At 48.6% G+C, this 15986-nt stretch overlaps 2 protein-coding genes and 1 long non-coding RNA gene across 4 annotated transcripts; 1 reads left to right on the plus strand and 2 right to left on the minus strand.

Moving 5' to 3' along the window:
* Positions 1 to 3485: 3485 nt before the first annotated feature.
* On the minus strand, positions 3486 to 4608 carry LOC140221191 (protein MAIN-LIKE 2-like). The gene is made up of 5 exons (XM_072290503.1): positions 4346 to 4608; positions 4183 to 4236; positions 3966 to 4092; positions 3806 to 3888; positions 3486 to 3597 (listed from the first exon to the last, which is right to left on the minus strand). Exons 1-5 carry the CDS (start codon positions 4606 to 4608, stop codon positions 3486 to 3488), a joined length of 639 nt encoding a protein of 212 aa, XP_072146604.1.
* Positions 4609 to 8323: 3715 nt separating this feature from the next.
* LOC117838420 (uncharacterized) lies at positions 8324 to 12008 on the plus strand. The gene is made up of 2 exons (XR_004636619.2): positions 8324 to 8882; positions 10843 to 12008. It is a non-coding gene; the product is annotated as an uncharacterized lncRNA (long non-coding RNA).
* LOC117838419 (probable methyltransferase PMT21) lies at positions 11266 to 14616 on the minus strand. 2 transcript variants are annotated; one of them, XM_034718444.2, is made up of 4 exons: positions 14035 to 14616; positions 12245 to 13797; positions 12019 to 12096; positions 11266 to 11905 (listed from the first exon to the last, which is right to left on the minus strand). In XM_034718444.2, the coding sequence occupies exons 2-4, from the start codon at positions 13786 to 13788 to the stop codon at positions 11695 to 11697; spliced, it is 1833 nt and encodes a 610-aa protein (XP_034574335.1). In that variant the 5' UTR covers positions 13789 to 13797; positions 14035 to 14616; the 3' UTR covers positions 11266 to 11694. The 2 variants fall into 2 exon arrangements, with proteins under 2 accessions (XP_034574335.1, XP_034574333.1); XM_034718442.2 differs by having other exon boundaries at positions 12245 to 13805.
* Positions 14617 to 15986: the final 1370 nt, after the last annotated feature.

The following is a 15986-nucleotide window of genomic DNA, read 5'->3' on the forward strand; positions in this document are numbered from 1 at the left end:
TCGTACTTGGCACGGCGGTGGAGCTCAGTCTCTTCCCGCTCTTGGTGACGGTTGTTGAGGTCGGGGCAGAGGTTGCGGCGGTCGCGCAGCTCTTCACGGAGGTCACGTTGCTGACCATGTCTGCCATGATCTTCGCCATTGCCTCTCCTCCCACGGTGGCAGTTGTCGTGGTTGTTGGGTTGATGATCATTGTTGGCGGGTAAGTTGGCGGGTTGCTCTACCTCTTCTTCCCGAACGAGCTCCATCTGACCTCCCGCGCGATGGTCGCCTTGGTGGTGGCCGGATCTGCTATGCCCAGATCAATTCCAAGAGTGCCAGGTAGCTGTGGACTGGGAGTGTGCGGACCAGCTGTGGGCTCGCTCTTCGATTTGAGCATTGGCAGCACTGAAACGTGCCTGGATCCACTGCAGGTGCTCCGAGTCTGGAAGGTTTTCCAGGTCAGTGAAACAACCCCCAAGTTGGCCTGGGGTGTGGTGAAAACGTTGTCTCCGGCCTACTCGAGGTCGGCTTATAGATTGTGGGCACGCGTAGAGCGCTTGTGCCTGCCCCCAGCACCATCTTGGTCGGCGTTGCCGCCGTCATCACGTGGTGGTCAGTGCTGATCGTCTGCTACCTCTGTGTTAGCAGCAGGTTGTTGCTCTTGTTAGCACTGTGCTACACAATCCTGGTTCCTGGCGTTACGACCTACTTCCTGAGAAGAGGTTTCGCCATCCCTGGGTGGCTCGTCAGCTGAGACCCCGAAGGCTTCCCGATCTGGCGTGGAGAAGTTGCTCTTATCGTCACTTCTGCAGGGATTCCACGTCAAGACGATGCGGGGAACCTGGAACTCGCCATAGTTCAGAAACTAGAAGGGTTCGGGTGGCCTTCAGATTGGATCTGAAAGGATAGCACGAGTTTTGAGGAAAACGCAAAAGCCGAGTTCCTCAGACCAAAGGGGACGAGGGAGGGACCCTGCGCCAACTTGGTTGAGCGTAGCACCACCTCAAAGAGATCTATGCACTCAGCAATTGTGTTGTTGATGCAATCTAGCCCTTCGATCAGGTCGGAGGGTGTGGGTGGGTGGGCAGCAGCTAAGATGCTTGGAATCCTCTCAGAGAGAGAGAGAGAGATTGCCGACCTGCTGTGCAAGTGGCGTGATGATCCTTGGATGGAGAAATTGTCCCGTCAAAGCATATCCAACGGAAGCTGGGTTGTCGGTGAACGCTGAGTTGACAAAAGGCACTGAGTCGACAAAAGAAGCGGCGGGATCAAAATCCGCCAGCATGGTCCCAAAGCGAAGCTGGATCGGGTTGGCGAGGTGGTCCTTCATGCTCTCGGGGAAGATGACGTCGAGGCAGGATGCCATCGAGCTCGTTAGGAACGACCTCACAATCACCCCTACCTGGCACGCCTACTGTCAAATTTCTAAGCCCGGCAGTCCACTAGGGGGTTACCCAAGTGGTTGATTTGTAGGTGGAGGCGATTGCGAAACCAAGAACTCGAAGGTGATTGAGAGAACACAAGGGACACAAGGGTTTTAGACAGGTTCAGACCTCCGGAGAGTAATACCCTACGTTCTGTATGCTTGGTGGCTTGTATTGCTTGAGAAATGAGATGTGTTGGGTTGCCCTCGGGAGGCACCCTTGGTCGCCTTATATAGGCTGACGACCTAGGGTTACAAGTCAGTTTGAATCTAATCTACTTGGAAGTTACATGGAAGGTAATCTGAGTCGGATTACAATATGTATCCCGTAATATCCGAGCTGATTTGAATTGCCCGACCTCCTTGGCGTGTACTCCAAGTATCTTCATGTCCTTGGCTCGTACGTTCTGGTCGGGTGGGCCCACTTGTCAGGACCGGCCAATATCCTGGTCGGTGGGGACCTATGGAGTACCCATATCCCTCAGGCTTCAATTCCAGCAACCACGAGTTCTGGGAGTACTGTGAGAACAACGGGATCGACGTCTAGTACGTCTCTTTCGCTCATCTGCAGGCCAATGGCCAGGTTGTGCCCTTGGTCTAAACACCGACAACAGTGCTGGTGACAAAGTAACCCAGACGCCCAGGTCTGCCGTGCCAACGCCTTTGGCGCGGCAATACTACTTTATCATGCCATGTCTGTTGGCAAAGCAAACCTGGACATCCCAAAATTGTAAACTCATTCTGGACAGACAGGGAAGTGTCAAGTTCATCGATGAACCATACATGCAGTATTTCAACACGTCCAACTAAAATCCATCACAATCCCTCACACCAATCTATGACACACAAATCCATGACATAGTTCAACACAAATCCATCCCATAGTTCCACACAAATCCATCACATAATTCCACACAAATCCATGACACACATTCCATCATACAATCCATCACAATCCACCACACACATAGCATCTCATAGTCAGGCAGACTTAGTGAAGCACACAAACATAGTCAAGAACACACTCCACATGCAAATTTCAAATTTTAATGACGTCGACAGCATTGATCCAGAGGGCTGAAAGGATCATTGGGGCGACATTCCCTCCATGGCTCTGTGGGCAAGACATTAGCACTTCCAATGTTAGTGTCGTCATGGGCACGACACTGGTAGGGTTTCTTGCCAGCGGCTTCAGCTCTCTAAAAAAGTTTGGAACAAAATCAGTAACATTTAGTACTTTATGGAAATTGAACATAGGTAAAGACATTGCACTAAGGGGAAATTACCTAGCTAGGCTCTCTGTGCGTCTGAGTGATAAGTGGAGCATCAAACATGTCGGACATCATGATCTTCTCACCATAAGTGGGGTCATTGTCCTCAGAGTCATTACCGTCAGACTCATCACTTGGTTCTGGGGTGGCGACTGCCTTGCCACGTGACCTGGTGGCAATAGCAGTAGATGCCGATGCATTCCTTGAGGTGGTAAGAGACAAAGTCCTTGAGATGCGTCCTCCACCGCGGTGGATAGGGGTACGGCCTGGTCCCGAAGAAGTGACATGGCTAGTGCCACCGCGATGCACATCTAGGGCAGACATGTAGTTCATCTTCATGGCCATACGCCTGCAGCTTCTTCAAACCCTCTGCGACATAAAACCAACATCAAGTCACATTATGGCCATGCGAGGAATTAGTATGGAAACTTTGGCTATGATTGTACCTCTACAAATTGACGAAGGCATCACCACCGGATCCACTTGCATGTTTCATGGCCACTCCTGCCTCATTGGCAAGCCCTGCTAGCTGTTGTCCCTATATCCATATTTGTAATATCAAGGCTTATCAATCTTACGCCATTGTCACCATGTAACTTGTGAAGGCAAATAGACAGAAATTACAATGTAGTCATGCAAAGGTGCACGCCAGCCTGTGTTCCCAAGCGTGTCATGGTGTCGTACTCGTTAGCTATGTCATCAGAGTCATCAGAAGGGGGATTCTCAACGAGGTCGATCATCCAACCTTGCTTGATCCTAGTTCTTGTGGCTCCATAGTACCATCGAAGGTACTCCTTGTACGGTCCTGCACGCTAATGAGGTCCATCCATGGGATCACATCTTTGCATGTTATCCCAAAGCTGGAGGTAAGCAGCATGTTTCACCCTCCGGTCATTCTCCTTGTACCTTTTCTTCCGGTCGATCCTGCAATCAAAATTTTCTTAGCAAGGCAACATGTAAAAGAGATCTCTCTAAAAATGCAAAGTGGAAAAGGATGGGGGCATAGTTGTGCAAGGCCTGTGAAGTGGAGTACTCCATAGGAGGGCACTGTTGTGCCCTACCAAACTAACACATCACCCTATGCGGCAAGTGCATCTCAACAACGTAGTATATGATAAGTGGAACCATTGACCTCCATAATTCTCTATCTCTGTAGCACATAGGTGAAAAGATAATGTTGCTCAGCTGTTCCTGGTTGTACGGTGTCCATTCAACCTACAAAATTTTTTAAAAACACAAGTCAGTTTATAGTTGATTCATTCGAACAAAAATAACTGTGGTGCTGAATTTACCTGGGTCTGCGTGACACAATCAAGCTCATTTGTGTAGAACTTGTACCGCCTAGCTGGAGGGCCATGAATAGGCTCAGCATACTTCCACACATATGTGAATGTGGGAAGGAATCCTCGTGGGTCCAAGCTTAAAAAAATAAATGCAACAAAGTGTTAGCAAGGTCCAAAACATGTGAGAACAACAAAGCAGAATATGGAATTAGTCATTCTATTATACCTCAACGCGCAGATGGCAAGGTTGACCCACCAAGATTCGCTCCCAAATCCAAATCTGGAGAAGGTAAGCACACCCTCCAAGGTTGGCATCCTTTGCAGTGCGCCTGCAAGCGTCACACAGCTGCTTATACAACCACGCAAGCACCGCTGAACCCCAACTGTACCCACGGATGTTATCCCAATTCTGACCCAATAATGGAAGAACCATCCAAGACATGGTGTTCCCAGCTGCATCAGTAGGTAAGAAGTCGCTCACAAAGTGCCACAGCCAAACACGAGCGTGCCTTTCCACAACCTCTTCATCTGCTCCCTGTGGGCATATGCTGAACTGCTCCCTCGACCATGCCGAGCTCACCCTGGACGTCTTCTTCTCCTCGTCTCCCTCCTCAAGCTCTGGAGGCCAAATCCCAATGTGCAGCTCTACCATGCCATGCTAGTTGTCACTCTGAATGATCCCTATCACTGGAAGCCCCTCAAGTGGAAGACCAAGGATCACAGCCATGTCCTACATGGTGACAGTCATCTTCCCGCACAGGAGGTGGAACGTGTGAGTCTCCGGATGCCAGCAGTTGACCAGGGCATTCAGCAAGGGTTCGTCCATCGGAGGAAGTCCCACAGCAACCACCCGAGCAATGTCTAGAAAGCCCGCTCTCTACAGGTACGACGCGTAGCACTCATCCCACCTAAGTGGGGAGTGCACCCACGGTTGTAATGGCTTCAACTCCTACAAAACAACCAAATAATTGCAAACATGAATATTATGAACCATGGAAGTAAATGAATTAAATGGAAATTGTAGTACCTCGTGGTGGTCGGTGAGGAGGTGGCCCCGGTGGTTCACGTCGTACGCGGCCTCAAGGAGCGGGTAGGCTGGATCCACCATCCTGAAATAGAATAAACAAAATTCATTAGTAATAAGCTTCTTTGCATGATTAGTAGAGTAACAAACAAAATATACTATCAATAAGGTATAAGTACAAGTAAACTAAATCTTAAAATGTTTAACATGCACACTACTACCTCGGTGACTACCCTCAGGTTGGAAGAACGCTTGCTTTTCTTTATCCCCATAGATTTCTTGCCCTTAGATTTCTTATTACGGCATGTACAATTCCTATGAACTTGTGGCACTTGGAGCAATGGTTTTCTGACTTGTCCACATCAAAATTGCCAGTCCCATAATCTGCTGAAAGCCTCCCTTGTGACTTGTCCATGTCGCCTTTCAAACGCTTCTTCTGCCTCCTACCCATTTTATCTCTCTTCAAATCGGAGTTTGACACGTAGTCTAGGTCTTCATATGGTGACCATTGTGACAGATCAAGGTAAGGTTCAAAGTTGGATTCCCAAATTTTAATGGTGTGCTCCCTAGAGAACAACGGTGACATGTACATGGGGCTTTCATAATTAAGACCTCTTGCCTTGCAAGCTGTAATCAAGTGTGAACATGGAAGGTGCAACAGTTGAGGAACCTTGTAGGTGCACGAATCTTCGTTGAGGTCCACTCTATAGTTCTGGCCTCCATGGCTCTCACCGCCAACATTAGTACTACCAGCACCTCTTACACAATATACCATTCTTTCTAGCCTGTATATTTCTGGTAATTGGTTAACAGACCTTAGCTCAGCATCTCATATATAGTCATCTGCAATCTTACCCTTCCTATGACCTTCATTCAACAGATCACGTGCCTTTTGCCATCTATCCACAAAGTACCCGTTGCATTTTTGGAATGAGTATTCAATAACTCCGGTTACAGGTCTAGTTCAGATGCCTTTGAAAATATTGTTTAAGAATTCCGAATAGTTTGTGGCCATAATACTATAACGTGTCCCTCCCTCATCGAAAGGCTGCGCCCATTTGTCCTTATCCTCCATTTCACCCTTCAACTATTGTTTAGCCGCATCGTTCCAATCCTCTTCTAACTTCTCATCAAATTATTTCTCCGTATGTACCATGCATAAAACCTTTAATTTTCCAATTACTTTCTTGTTCTTTTGGCGACACCACATATTAGCAGCAAAGTGCCTCATGCACCACCTATGCACAAGTGGTGGAAAGCCATCCATGTGGTCATTTGCACAATTTATGAGGCCATGGTGATGATCTGAGATCATACATACTTGCCGTGATGGTCCAAGTACGTATCGACAAACGAGTTTCAGGAACCATGACCAAATGTCGTTGTTCTCACTCTCAGCCAAAGCAAAAGCTAGAGGCACAAGTTGTTGTTCCGCATCAATAGCAACAACCATCATTAATGTACCCTTATACTTCCCAGTCAAGAATGTAGCGTCAACAAGTATCACAGGATGACAATGTTGGAAAGACACATGACATTGCGGGAAGCACCGAAAAACCCTTTGGAGGACGTGCTTATAAACACCATTGTCAGGTTGCATCATATCGGACGTGTGAGGGAACCATTTAATCCGGGATTGTAGTAGGCCATAGCGGTGAGGACCCTAGGAACCATGCCATACAACTCCTTCCAGTCTCCACAAAGCAGTGCAATGGCGTGTTGTTTCGCCCGCCATGCCTTTGAATACTAGACACGGTATCTACTAAAGGCGAATATGGACTTCATTAGAGATGGCATCGATGTCTCGCTGTCAGCGCGAATAATGCATAGGATGCGCTGCCCAAGGTACGTAGTTGTGCACTGCGCATACACTCACTTCGGCTGAGAAGAGCAGCAAGTATGAGGTTCACAACATTTGAAATTCTCCATTGTCCCGTGCTTCTAATTAGGCACAAACATACACGCTACATGCATCCTTGCTTGCACATGACATCATAACTTAGGTGCTTGTCGGAGTGAACTACACTGAAAAGCCTATGTAACCTCACTACATAGTCAGCCAAGAAAAACTTCAGCTCCTCAAGACTGTTGAACTTCATTCCCTTCTTAATCACTGGATTCTCACTATAGGGTATCCCTTCCAAATTCACCATAGTAGATTCACATATGGCTTTGTGGACCATGCTTATGTCCTTAGCATTAGAAACGGATGGGAGTTCGACATGATATTCCTTCAACAACTGCAACTCATTAGGGGTGTAATCAAAACATTCGTCCACACAACCAATATCCTCTACATTATCACGATTGTATTGTTGACCTGCGGCCTATCCTCTTTAGACTGTGACTCCTCCTCCTCAGATTCAGATCCATCCTCCTCAGATTGTGACTCTTCCTCCTCACATTCAGGCCCATCTCCGACTACATCTTCATGTGCGTTGCCCAGAACATCTTCTACCCCATCCTCCTTCTCAAAGTCATCATCTTCAGAACCTAGAGATATGTCATCATCATCTATGTTTGCTTATTCCTGCTCAAAAGTATCATTGGGAAAATCATCATTCACAATGGCCAAGCCAAAATCAGATTGGTTTTCACCTAAACCATGCTGTGAAATTGTTAACTCTTGGGTACCATTCTCAACCACTAACTGGACTTCATCTCTTAAGCCAACATTGACGCTAGGCCTAGGACAAATATCAATTACCACCTCCAAACATACAACATTTGCATGCTCAACTACCTCCATATATTGCTTCCAATTAGACTCGGATACAAAGTTCATAAGAACATAATGAGTTCTAGCTTTCCCACAATCAAAACAGCCTCTCAATGTTATCTCATCCACTCCACATCCACACTTTCTCATTGCACGGTCAACTAAATCTTTAAAACTTGGACGAGCATCGAACAATTCCACTACCTCATTCATATTCTCAAACTACCCATTCTCTTTCACAATCCCACCATGAAATATACGAACTAAAAGATCCATCTACAAAATACAAAATATAGCTCATTTACTACGAACAACAATAATAAACTACATTAATTAGATATTTTAGACAAATAAACCTACATATACCATGTACACTGCACGAATACATCAACAACTATATAAATCGATGCATGCAACTACTTCTACACGTTAAAATTGCCGGTAGAGAGTCGACTGTGTATGAACTAACCATCCATTTTCTACATAACAAACTTGTAAATCATGAAAATTTCAAAACGAAATCCTAAACCTAGTTCACCTAAACACCCACCGATCTACTAAATGGAACGGTAAAAAAAGAAAAAAGTGGGGATACCTTCCTAACGACGCGGAGGAGGAAAAAAGTAGGGGCGGCGAGCAAGGGAGGGTCCTCGGGTCAGGCTAGAGGAGGAGGAAGAGAGGAGGGGGAGAAAATGAAGGGCTGACGTGGCTGTCAAGTGTTGGCGCTGCCGTACCAGTGCATATGGCGCGGCAGCATGGCGCCAGTATGTGTGGCGCGACAGCGGCTAACTGCCACTCCACAATGTACGGCGCGACACGCCATGCGAATAAAGTTGAGGAGGGATTATTTTTATTTTTAAAAAGGGTTAAAAAAAATCTAGGCTCTCGCTTCCTCCGAGGAATTTGAATTTACCCACCAAAGGCCCGACTGAGAAAGCTGTTCATCATGGAGGGGAGAACTCGCCTGAGGGAGCTCATTCCCATCACCGCCCTAACTCCAGCCATCGGTTCTCCTCTCCTTGGCTAGCTCCCGGACGTTTGCTCCCTGCGTCGCTGGCTCGCTGCTTCTCCGGCGGAAGTAGGCGCGCGCTGCGGCTGCGGCCTGCCTATGTTATGCACGCCGTTGCCGTGGTGATCTCATCTAGTCATCTAGCCAGCCCGGGCTAACGATTTGTGGATACGTGTAAGTAATCCCCTTCCTCGCTCTCGTACTTGATTCTTCTTCTCCATGCCTCACACGCGGACTGTTGAAAGAATTCCATGCCAACTAAGTAACTGACCGAACCATATCCATAATGTGTTTGACGAAATGCGTACGTGGTTGCTGTGTCACGGCATCCTTTCATATCTGGTGCTCCGACAGCTCTGAATCTCTGATGATGGTCCTAATTGTAGCTTAATCGCAAACACCTCTGATGCCACTGTAGGCACATCCACACAAGGTGTTCGATGATAATTCTCTGCCGTGATCATAGTAAAAACCGTAAACTTCTTACTTAACAGGTTTAACAACATGATTCAGAGGATTAACCCTTGAGGTACATGCTGTTAGTTCGGTACGAATGGTTTGCCTGCATTCAGTCTAAATAAGACCTGCCATCTCCAGCAACCTGTTAAGTGTTAATTCGTACTTTCAGTGTTTCTTTGTTTGATAACAAATATTTTTCCCCATACTCTCGGTTTGAAATGCCGCATGCTGCAATTTGTTCAGCAAGAGTCCAGAAAAGATAGCTGAGCTACGCAAAAAGAATGAATGTATTCTATATTCCCTTCCGGAATGGAGTCAAGAAAGAACATACATCAGAGTCGTCCTTTCCCCGTTGGTCTCGCCTCTTTCTTGTTCGGTCATCCTGTGTGCTTGGCTAGTGGAGATTTGACAACTAAAATGACGTTTCATCTGTCAAGATACCCAAACCACAGAGCCATTATCATCACACTCCAACTGTACATCATGATAGTGATCTGCACCATGCTCACTGCTGTTGTAATGTTGTGCGCTTCTTGCCCATCATTTTTCGAGACCGGGAATGTGGTCGTTTGTCACTGCATTAACTCGTAAGGTCATCGTTCTTTTCAACCTGAGACTAAACTATTTCACTTAGCTCTCTTCATTTTGTTACCCTATTACCAAAAACTGTTTGTTCCGTTTATTAGTTTCATGCTGCTTAACGATGCATCATGGAAAAATGATGATGGAATTTAGAGAAGGCATATGCTCTAAGGCAATGTATCATTGCTGTTTCTAGTTTTCTACCGAATGTCAATGTTTCAGGCTTCTCAATTTACCTGCAGCACATATTTTTTTTCCCATGGTAGTTTAATGCCAATCCAATTACCATTTGGTATCAGCTTCCTAGGTAGGTTACTCGAACACTAATGCGATATCTGGTTTGATGAATCACCTAATCCTGGATGAAGTGATCTATCATGGGTTCATCCTAGAATTTCACTGGGGATGATTCCAACCCTCATGTTTATACTAGTCATATGCATATGAGGCATGAGGTAGAGGTAGTGGTTAATCAACCCATAACATTCTTCGAACCAAACAAAAATGTGGGAGAGGGTGAATCACCCCATTCTTCGATCAAACCAAACACCCCATATCCATTCCATCTGCATTTCTCACAAAAATGAAATGTAAGTTCCCTCGCAAATCCTTTCCTAGATCATAGTTGGCAACTCTTGCAGTTCCAGTTTGTGCCTCGCACTGAGCAGTCAAAGCATGCTGAAGGTTTATGGCTAGTGAAGCAAGGATGAGCCTCCAACCAAAGAGGTCACAAACAGTTCTCTGCAATTATTGGATGTACAACTGATGATGATGTTTGATAATACTGCTAGATTTGAAGGGACAGATTGATCAATAGTTGAAGCATTACATATCTGAACTATCAGGTTTTCTGTTCTTTCAATTTCCGATGCATGGTATTTTCAAATAACAGATTGGTGTATCATATAGTGAATTCAAAGAGCTCTTAAATACACCAAAATGATCCAGGCATATTTTCATATGAATTCAGAGAGTCCAAATATTCAGCCCAATTATCTGTAGAGTGCAGACTCTTGGTATCTAAATAATCTTTTTTTTTTCAAATCTGCTGATTTGGTTTGTTTTGGTTTACACTCTAGTGCTCTCTGTGTAGGGATGGTCGTTCTCAGATGCCAGCTAGTGACAATGAAACAATGCAAATGCTATCACTAGCAAGTAATGGTGATGCTGGTCCTGTGCCTGACAAACTCAGTACTCAGTGTTTCCTCTTCCTTGTTTGGTCAGTCTCCGCTCCACAACCAAATAAATCCTCGCTACTGTGATGAATTGTAGCAACAACCTGCACTGCAGCAAGAAAGACAGCATTATGGAGTGAGGATATCTTCTAGGAGTTCTGAGTGGAAAGAAACCGGATTCTTGTTAAACTGTAAGCCAATTGATACTCTGCATTCAGATTCGATTCCTGTTATTTTCTTTTTATTTCCGTTTCTAGGGGATTTCTTGCTCAAGTATATAATGCAACGTCAAGCAGATAGCAACACTCAACCGAGTATCACTTTAGGGAAAGACCGGCACATCAGTCGTATCTTGCTCCATAAATGTTTAAATAAATATGGCACTCTATTACAATGACAGCACCAAACTATATGTTGTACAAATGAACACATGTAGTGTTGGATTGTGGAGTAACTTACAGTTGCTCTTGGTATCAATCGACCCACCCCTAACTATTCATACAAAAAGAATTAACAGTGTGATTAATGGTAAAAGTACTAACTTTTGGATCCTATATGGAGTTTTGCTCATCTTATTTATTTTGATAACTGTGAACCTTCTTGTATATCAGATTGTTCATCTTTCATGTGTACTGGATGGTGAAGCGTGCCTTTGCCTTGTTGGCTGAGATCACAGCATGTTTGAGCTTTGGATACCATTGAGCAGATCAACATATCATCCATCCAGGTTAAGGATACTTTCTTTTTATACTTGGATCAACAATTCTCTCTCACTGCTTTCCAACCCAAAGCTTCTTCTGGCAGATTAGGATCTTGTCCTTGTCAGTCTTGTTCTCAGGGTTACGCTTCTCACAGCTCCACCTCATTCCTTTGGCAATGGCTGCTACAGAGTCCAGGAAGTAGGTGCTCTCCCTGATTATTGCATAACCTGTGGGACGAAGGATACGGTCCATCTCAAGAAGTACAAACTTCATCTCGCACCTGCAATTAGCGATGTCATCAAGTAGTAAGTATATTTTGCTCATCTATGAAAAAAAACACATGTCTGATCAGTAAAAGGACAAGTACTATAGAGTTGATTTGATATTGCTTACCTGTGAGACTCCGCGGTAAACAAGCCATCAAGATGCAAGAGATCATAGGTGCGTGGGTATGTCGAGAATGCCTCACACCTGCAGAATATTGAATTTCGTCAGAATTGTAAGACAATTATAAGACAGATATCGAGCAGTAGTGCTGTCACTGCATTCTTTCTTGCATAGACGGGTCAATCAAAAAGGAAGGAAGGAAATATAAAAATTGAAGTGCTTGGTTAATTACCAGTCGTGGTTGACGCCGATGAGCCCTCTGTCGTAGACGACGCCGAGGGAGTTGGGCCCATAGGAGGAGACGACGTTCATGACCCAGATGGGGTCCTTGATGAGGCTGGCCGCGAACCCTCCATAGACCGTGTTCATGTCGATGACGTTCCTGATCTTGTCGGTGCCGAGCGCTGGCAGTAGCGTCTTGTAGTGCTTGGCCCTGAGCTTCCACCTGGCGTCGTCGTGCTTGAAGGCGCCGGCGCTGCTGCCTGGGACGACGTTGATGCGCTCTGGCGCGACGCTGAGCCTCTGCGGCCACTTGGGGGTGGCGTTGAGCCCCAGCTTCTTGTACTTGGCGCTGGGTGCCGTGACGCAGGAGCGCATGGGCACGTACCAGGCGGCGTCCGGGTCGACGCTGTCGTCGCACTTGGCCGGCGTGGTGATGGGTGTGAGCTTGTCGTAGCAGGCGGTGGCGTCGGGCGACTTCTGCCAGACGGCGATGTCTCCCTTCATGTTGTAGAGCTTGAAGCACATGGCGGCGAGCATCTTCTTGAGGCGGTCGAAGTCGGCCTTCTGCGCCTGCGCGGTGGTGTTCCAGCCGTGCCACCGGTTCTCGTAGTTGATGGGCGGGCCGGAGAGCACCCAGAAGCCGCCGGGGCGGAGGATGCGGTGGATCTCGAGGAGGTAGAGCCCCCCGAACTCTGTCCAGGGGATGAGGCACCGGGAGCAGTGCGCCATGTCGAAGGCGGCAGAGGGGAAGGGCAGGCGCTGCGTGGAGATGATGCCGAGGATGGCCGGGATGCCGCGCTCGAGCGCGAACTGGACCTGGGCCTCGTGGTTGTCCCTGGGCGCGAGGGAGACGGTGAGGATGCCGCGGCCGAGCAGGTCGCCGCCCCAGCTGGCGACGCCGCAGCCGGTGTCGAGCGCGGTGCGGACGGTGCCGTCGCGCATCCCGGGGATGAGCGCCGCCATGAGGTCGACGTAGGCGCTGACGCCGTTGGGGAACATGGTGCCGCCGCCGGGGAAGCGGAAGCGGTCGCCTTCCTTGGCGAGCCAGTGCTGGTTGGACTTCTGGCTGTTGATCCAGTCGTAGGGGACGTTGCGGTACCAGCACCGGTCCTTGCTCTTGGGCCACCGGATGGGGGGCTTGTAGCCCTTGGGCGGCGGGACGAGGCACTGCTGGCGGTCCGGCGGCGGCGGGCAGTGCCGCTCCATGAAGCTCAGGCGGTAGTTGCCGTAGCGCCGCCACCGCTTGGGGTCGGTGCAGGGGGTGTAGTCCTGGAAGTCGGCGGGGCACTCGGGGAACGCCACCGCCGTGGCGGTGGTGGGCGATGCTGGGTGAGGTTGGTCAGAGGAGTGACGGGCTGCGGCGGTGGTGCCGAGGGTGAGGAGGGTTGGCGCCGGCTGGATGGCGTCGAGGAGGCTGCGGCCGGTGCTGTAGACGCCGCCGAGGTAGAAGGAGAAGGCGCAGAGCACGATGACGACGAGCGCCACCGGCACCGCACGGGACCCGGCGCCGGCGCCCGCCGCCCTCTCGGGCTTGTCCTCCTTGCTGTACTTCATGGCTCCACCCTGGTGAACTGAAGGAACTCGATCAACTCAACCTATTAAAAAAGAGAAGCAGAAGCAGAGGCAGGCGGCCACTGCTGCAACCGGGGGGGAAAAAGCGGGGAACATCCGGCGCATTACGAGATCCAATCCGATCCGATCCAAGGAGGAAGTAGTTGCTCGCAATCTTAAATTCCGTGAAACCAGGCAACCAAAAGGATTCGGTCGCGGTCGCGTTGACGACCGTGCTTGCTTGCTTACCTTACCCTGGAGCGCTGGAGTGAAGTGGGAGTGAGCTGGTGGTAGCTGGTGCCTGATGGAGGAGGAGGAGGAGGAGGGTCGGGCACCGACGGCACGCGGCGGGGGAGGCGGTGCGGGGATCCGCGATATATGTTGCTGCTCGCAGTTGCAGCGCTGGCAGGATGTCGGCGGGCACCGCCCGTACGCCCAGATCTTGTCGTTCCTTATTTGTTTTTGTTCTACGCAAGGAGGGGACGACGACGGACGGAGGCGGCACGCGGCAGCGCGCGATGCGATCAGATCAAATCAAACAAATCTTGCGATGCAATGGCGCCGCGACGACGCGGAGGAGGGCCGGCGGCGCGGTTGCCCCTGCTACCCTTCTCTTTGTTCTGCTCAGGTTTGAGGTTGTAGCGCACGGCGGCGGAGGGGGCGGGCGTAACAATCCTAGCAAAAGAAGAGGGATGGATGGTAACTGAAGGGGATACGCTCTCAATTCTGCTGCGCCGATTCGATCAGGAGCGGGGAGAGAAGATTTTAAAGCGGGAACACGCGTCAAGGGAGGCGAGACGATGGTGGCGATCGAACGGGGGGCAGTGGTGATCGGCCCGACTGGGAGCGGACGCTAAATTCATTTTCCTGGCTGGCTGGTTGGTTCGGCGCGCGCGCACTCCTGCCCACACCCGCAAATGCAAGTGCCCCCCCAACCGAAATGAATGGAACCCACCACGATCGCAACTCGCAAGTGTGTCTCGGCCGACGCGTCCGTCCACATCGGGCTCACGTTCCAGACGCGGTGGGGGGGCAAGGTCGCCTCGGCCTCGCCTCCGGTCCTTGACACGGGGCTCTCCTGTGGGAATGGATTCATCGTACAGTGGAAAGGGCGGTGCGCGTTTCGGGGACGAGAACCGGCCGGCCTCTCCTCATAGACCCAACGGATTTACTGCTCGTTGCTGATGCCCACCAAACCTGCCTCGAGCGGTCTAATTGCTGGACCAGAACCAGATCACGGGGGCGCCCCTCGCATTCACTGCTGAATCTGGATTAATCAAACCGAGGCGAGCCCACAGTCCAGTATCGTATCGGTATCCCCATGCTACGGTCCTACGGACCATGTCCTGCCCCTCCTTTTCCAGTTTTCTTCTCCCCTTCGGAAAAAACGCTCCCTGGCTCCGTGACGGGGGAAACATCCCACTAAAGTTTAGCATCTATCACATCGGATATTTGGATACTAATTAGGGGTATTAAATATAGGCTAATTACAAAAATAATTGCACAGATGGAGTCTAATTCACGAGACGAATCTATTAAGCCTAATTAGTCCATGATTTGATAATGTGTTGCTACAGTAACCATTTACTAATGACTAATTAGTCCATGATTTGATAATATGTTGCTACAGTAACCATTTACTAATGATGAATTAATTAGGTTTAATAGATTCGTCTCGCAAATTAGCACAGGGTTCTGCAATTAGTTTTATAATTAACTCATATTTAGTCCTTCTAATTAGCATCAAATATCTGATGTGACACTGCTAAAGTTTAGGATCTAGTATCAAACATCCCTGAGTAGGAGTAGACTGCTGATCCTACTAGTTTGGTTTGGTACCAGTACCGTGGGTTCGGCCGGCTGCACTACACTGGTGACTGTCTTTCCTTCCTGTAGCTAGCTGGGGTCGGCGATGTGTCAATCATGAATGGGAACGGGCAGAGTGCGGCAGCAACTGACGCGGCGACTTCCTCTGACTTTGTTTTGACGCGCATCACATGCAAAAGTGATCACCGTTGTATAGTAGAAAAATTAAGAATATGCGATCATAGAGATATACATATTTTTTTCGAAGGACATGGAGATATACATGTGATTCATAATCATAATCAATGCACGATATATAAGTGCAATGGCAATCTAATCTAGTGCACCCCTGCCGGATCGCATCACGTCAAGTCATCTCTTCCCTCCGTCTCGTA

This window comes from Setaria viridis, chromosome 9 (assembly GCF_005286985.2).
Source record: "Setaria viridis chromosome 9, Setaria_viridis_v4.0, whole genome shotgun sequence".
Lineage (NCBI taxonomy): Eukaryota > Viridiplantae > Streptophyta > Magnoliopsida > Poales > Poaceae > Setaria > Setaria viridis.

Excerpts from the sequence above, each read along its gene's own strand:
- LOC117838419 (XM_034718444.2), bottom strand. The coding sequence starts at position 13,788 with ATGAAGTACAGCAAGGAGGACAAGCCCGAGAGGGCGGCGGGCGCCGGC. Across the intron at positions 12,097-12,244 it reads ATCGGCGTCAACCACGACTG|GTGTGAGGCATTCTCGACAT; the intron begins GTAATTAACCAA and ends AATATTCTGCAG. Across the intron at positions 11,906-12,018 it reads TTTACCGCGGAGTCTCACAG|GTGCGAGATGAAGTTTGTAC; the intron begins GTAAGCAATATC and ends CGCTAATTGCAG.
- LOC140221191 (XM_072290503.1), bottom strand. The coding sequence starts at position 4,608 with ATGGTAGAGCTGCACATTGGGATTTGGCCTCCAGAGCTTGAGGAGGGA. Across the intron at positions 4,093-4,182 it reads CTTGCCATCTGCGCGTTGAG|CTTGGACCCACGAGGATTCC; the intron begins GTATAATAGAAT and ends TATTTTTTTAAG. Across the intron at positions 3,598-3,805 it reads AGAGATAGAGAATTATGGAG|GATCGACCGGAAGAAAAGGT; the intron begins GTCAATGGTTCC and ends TTTTGATTGCAG.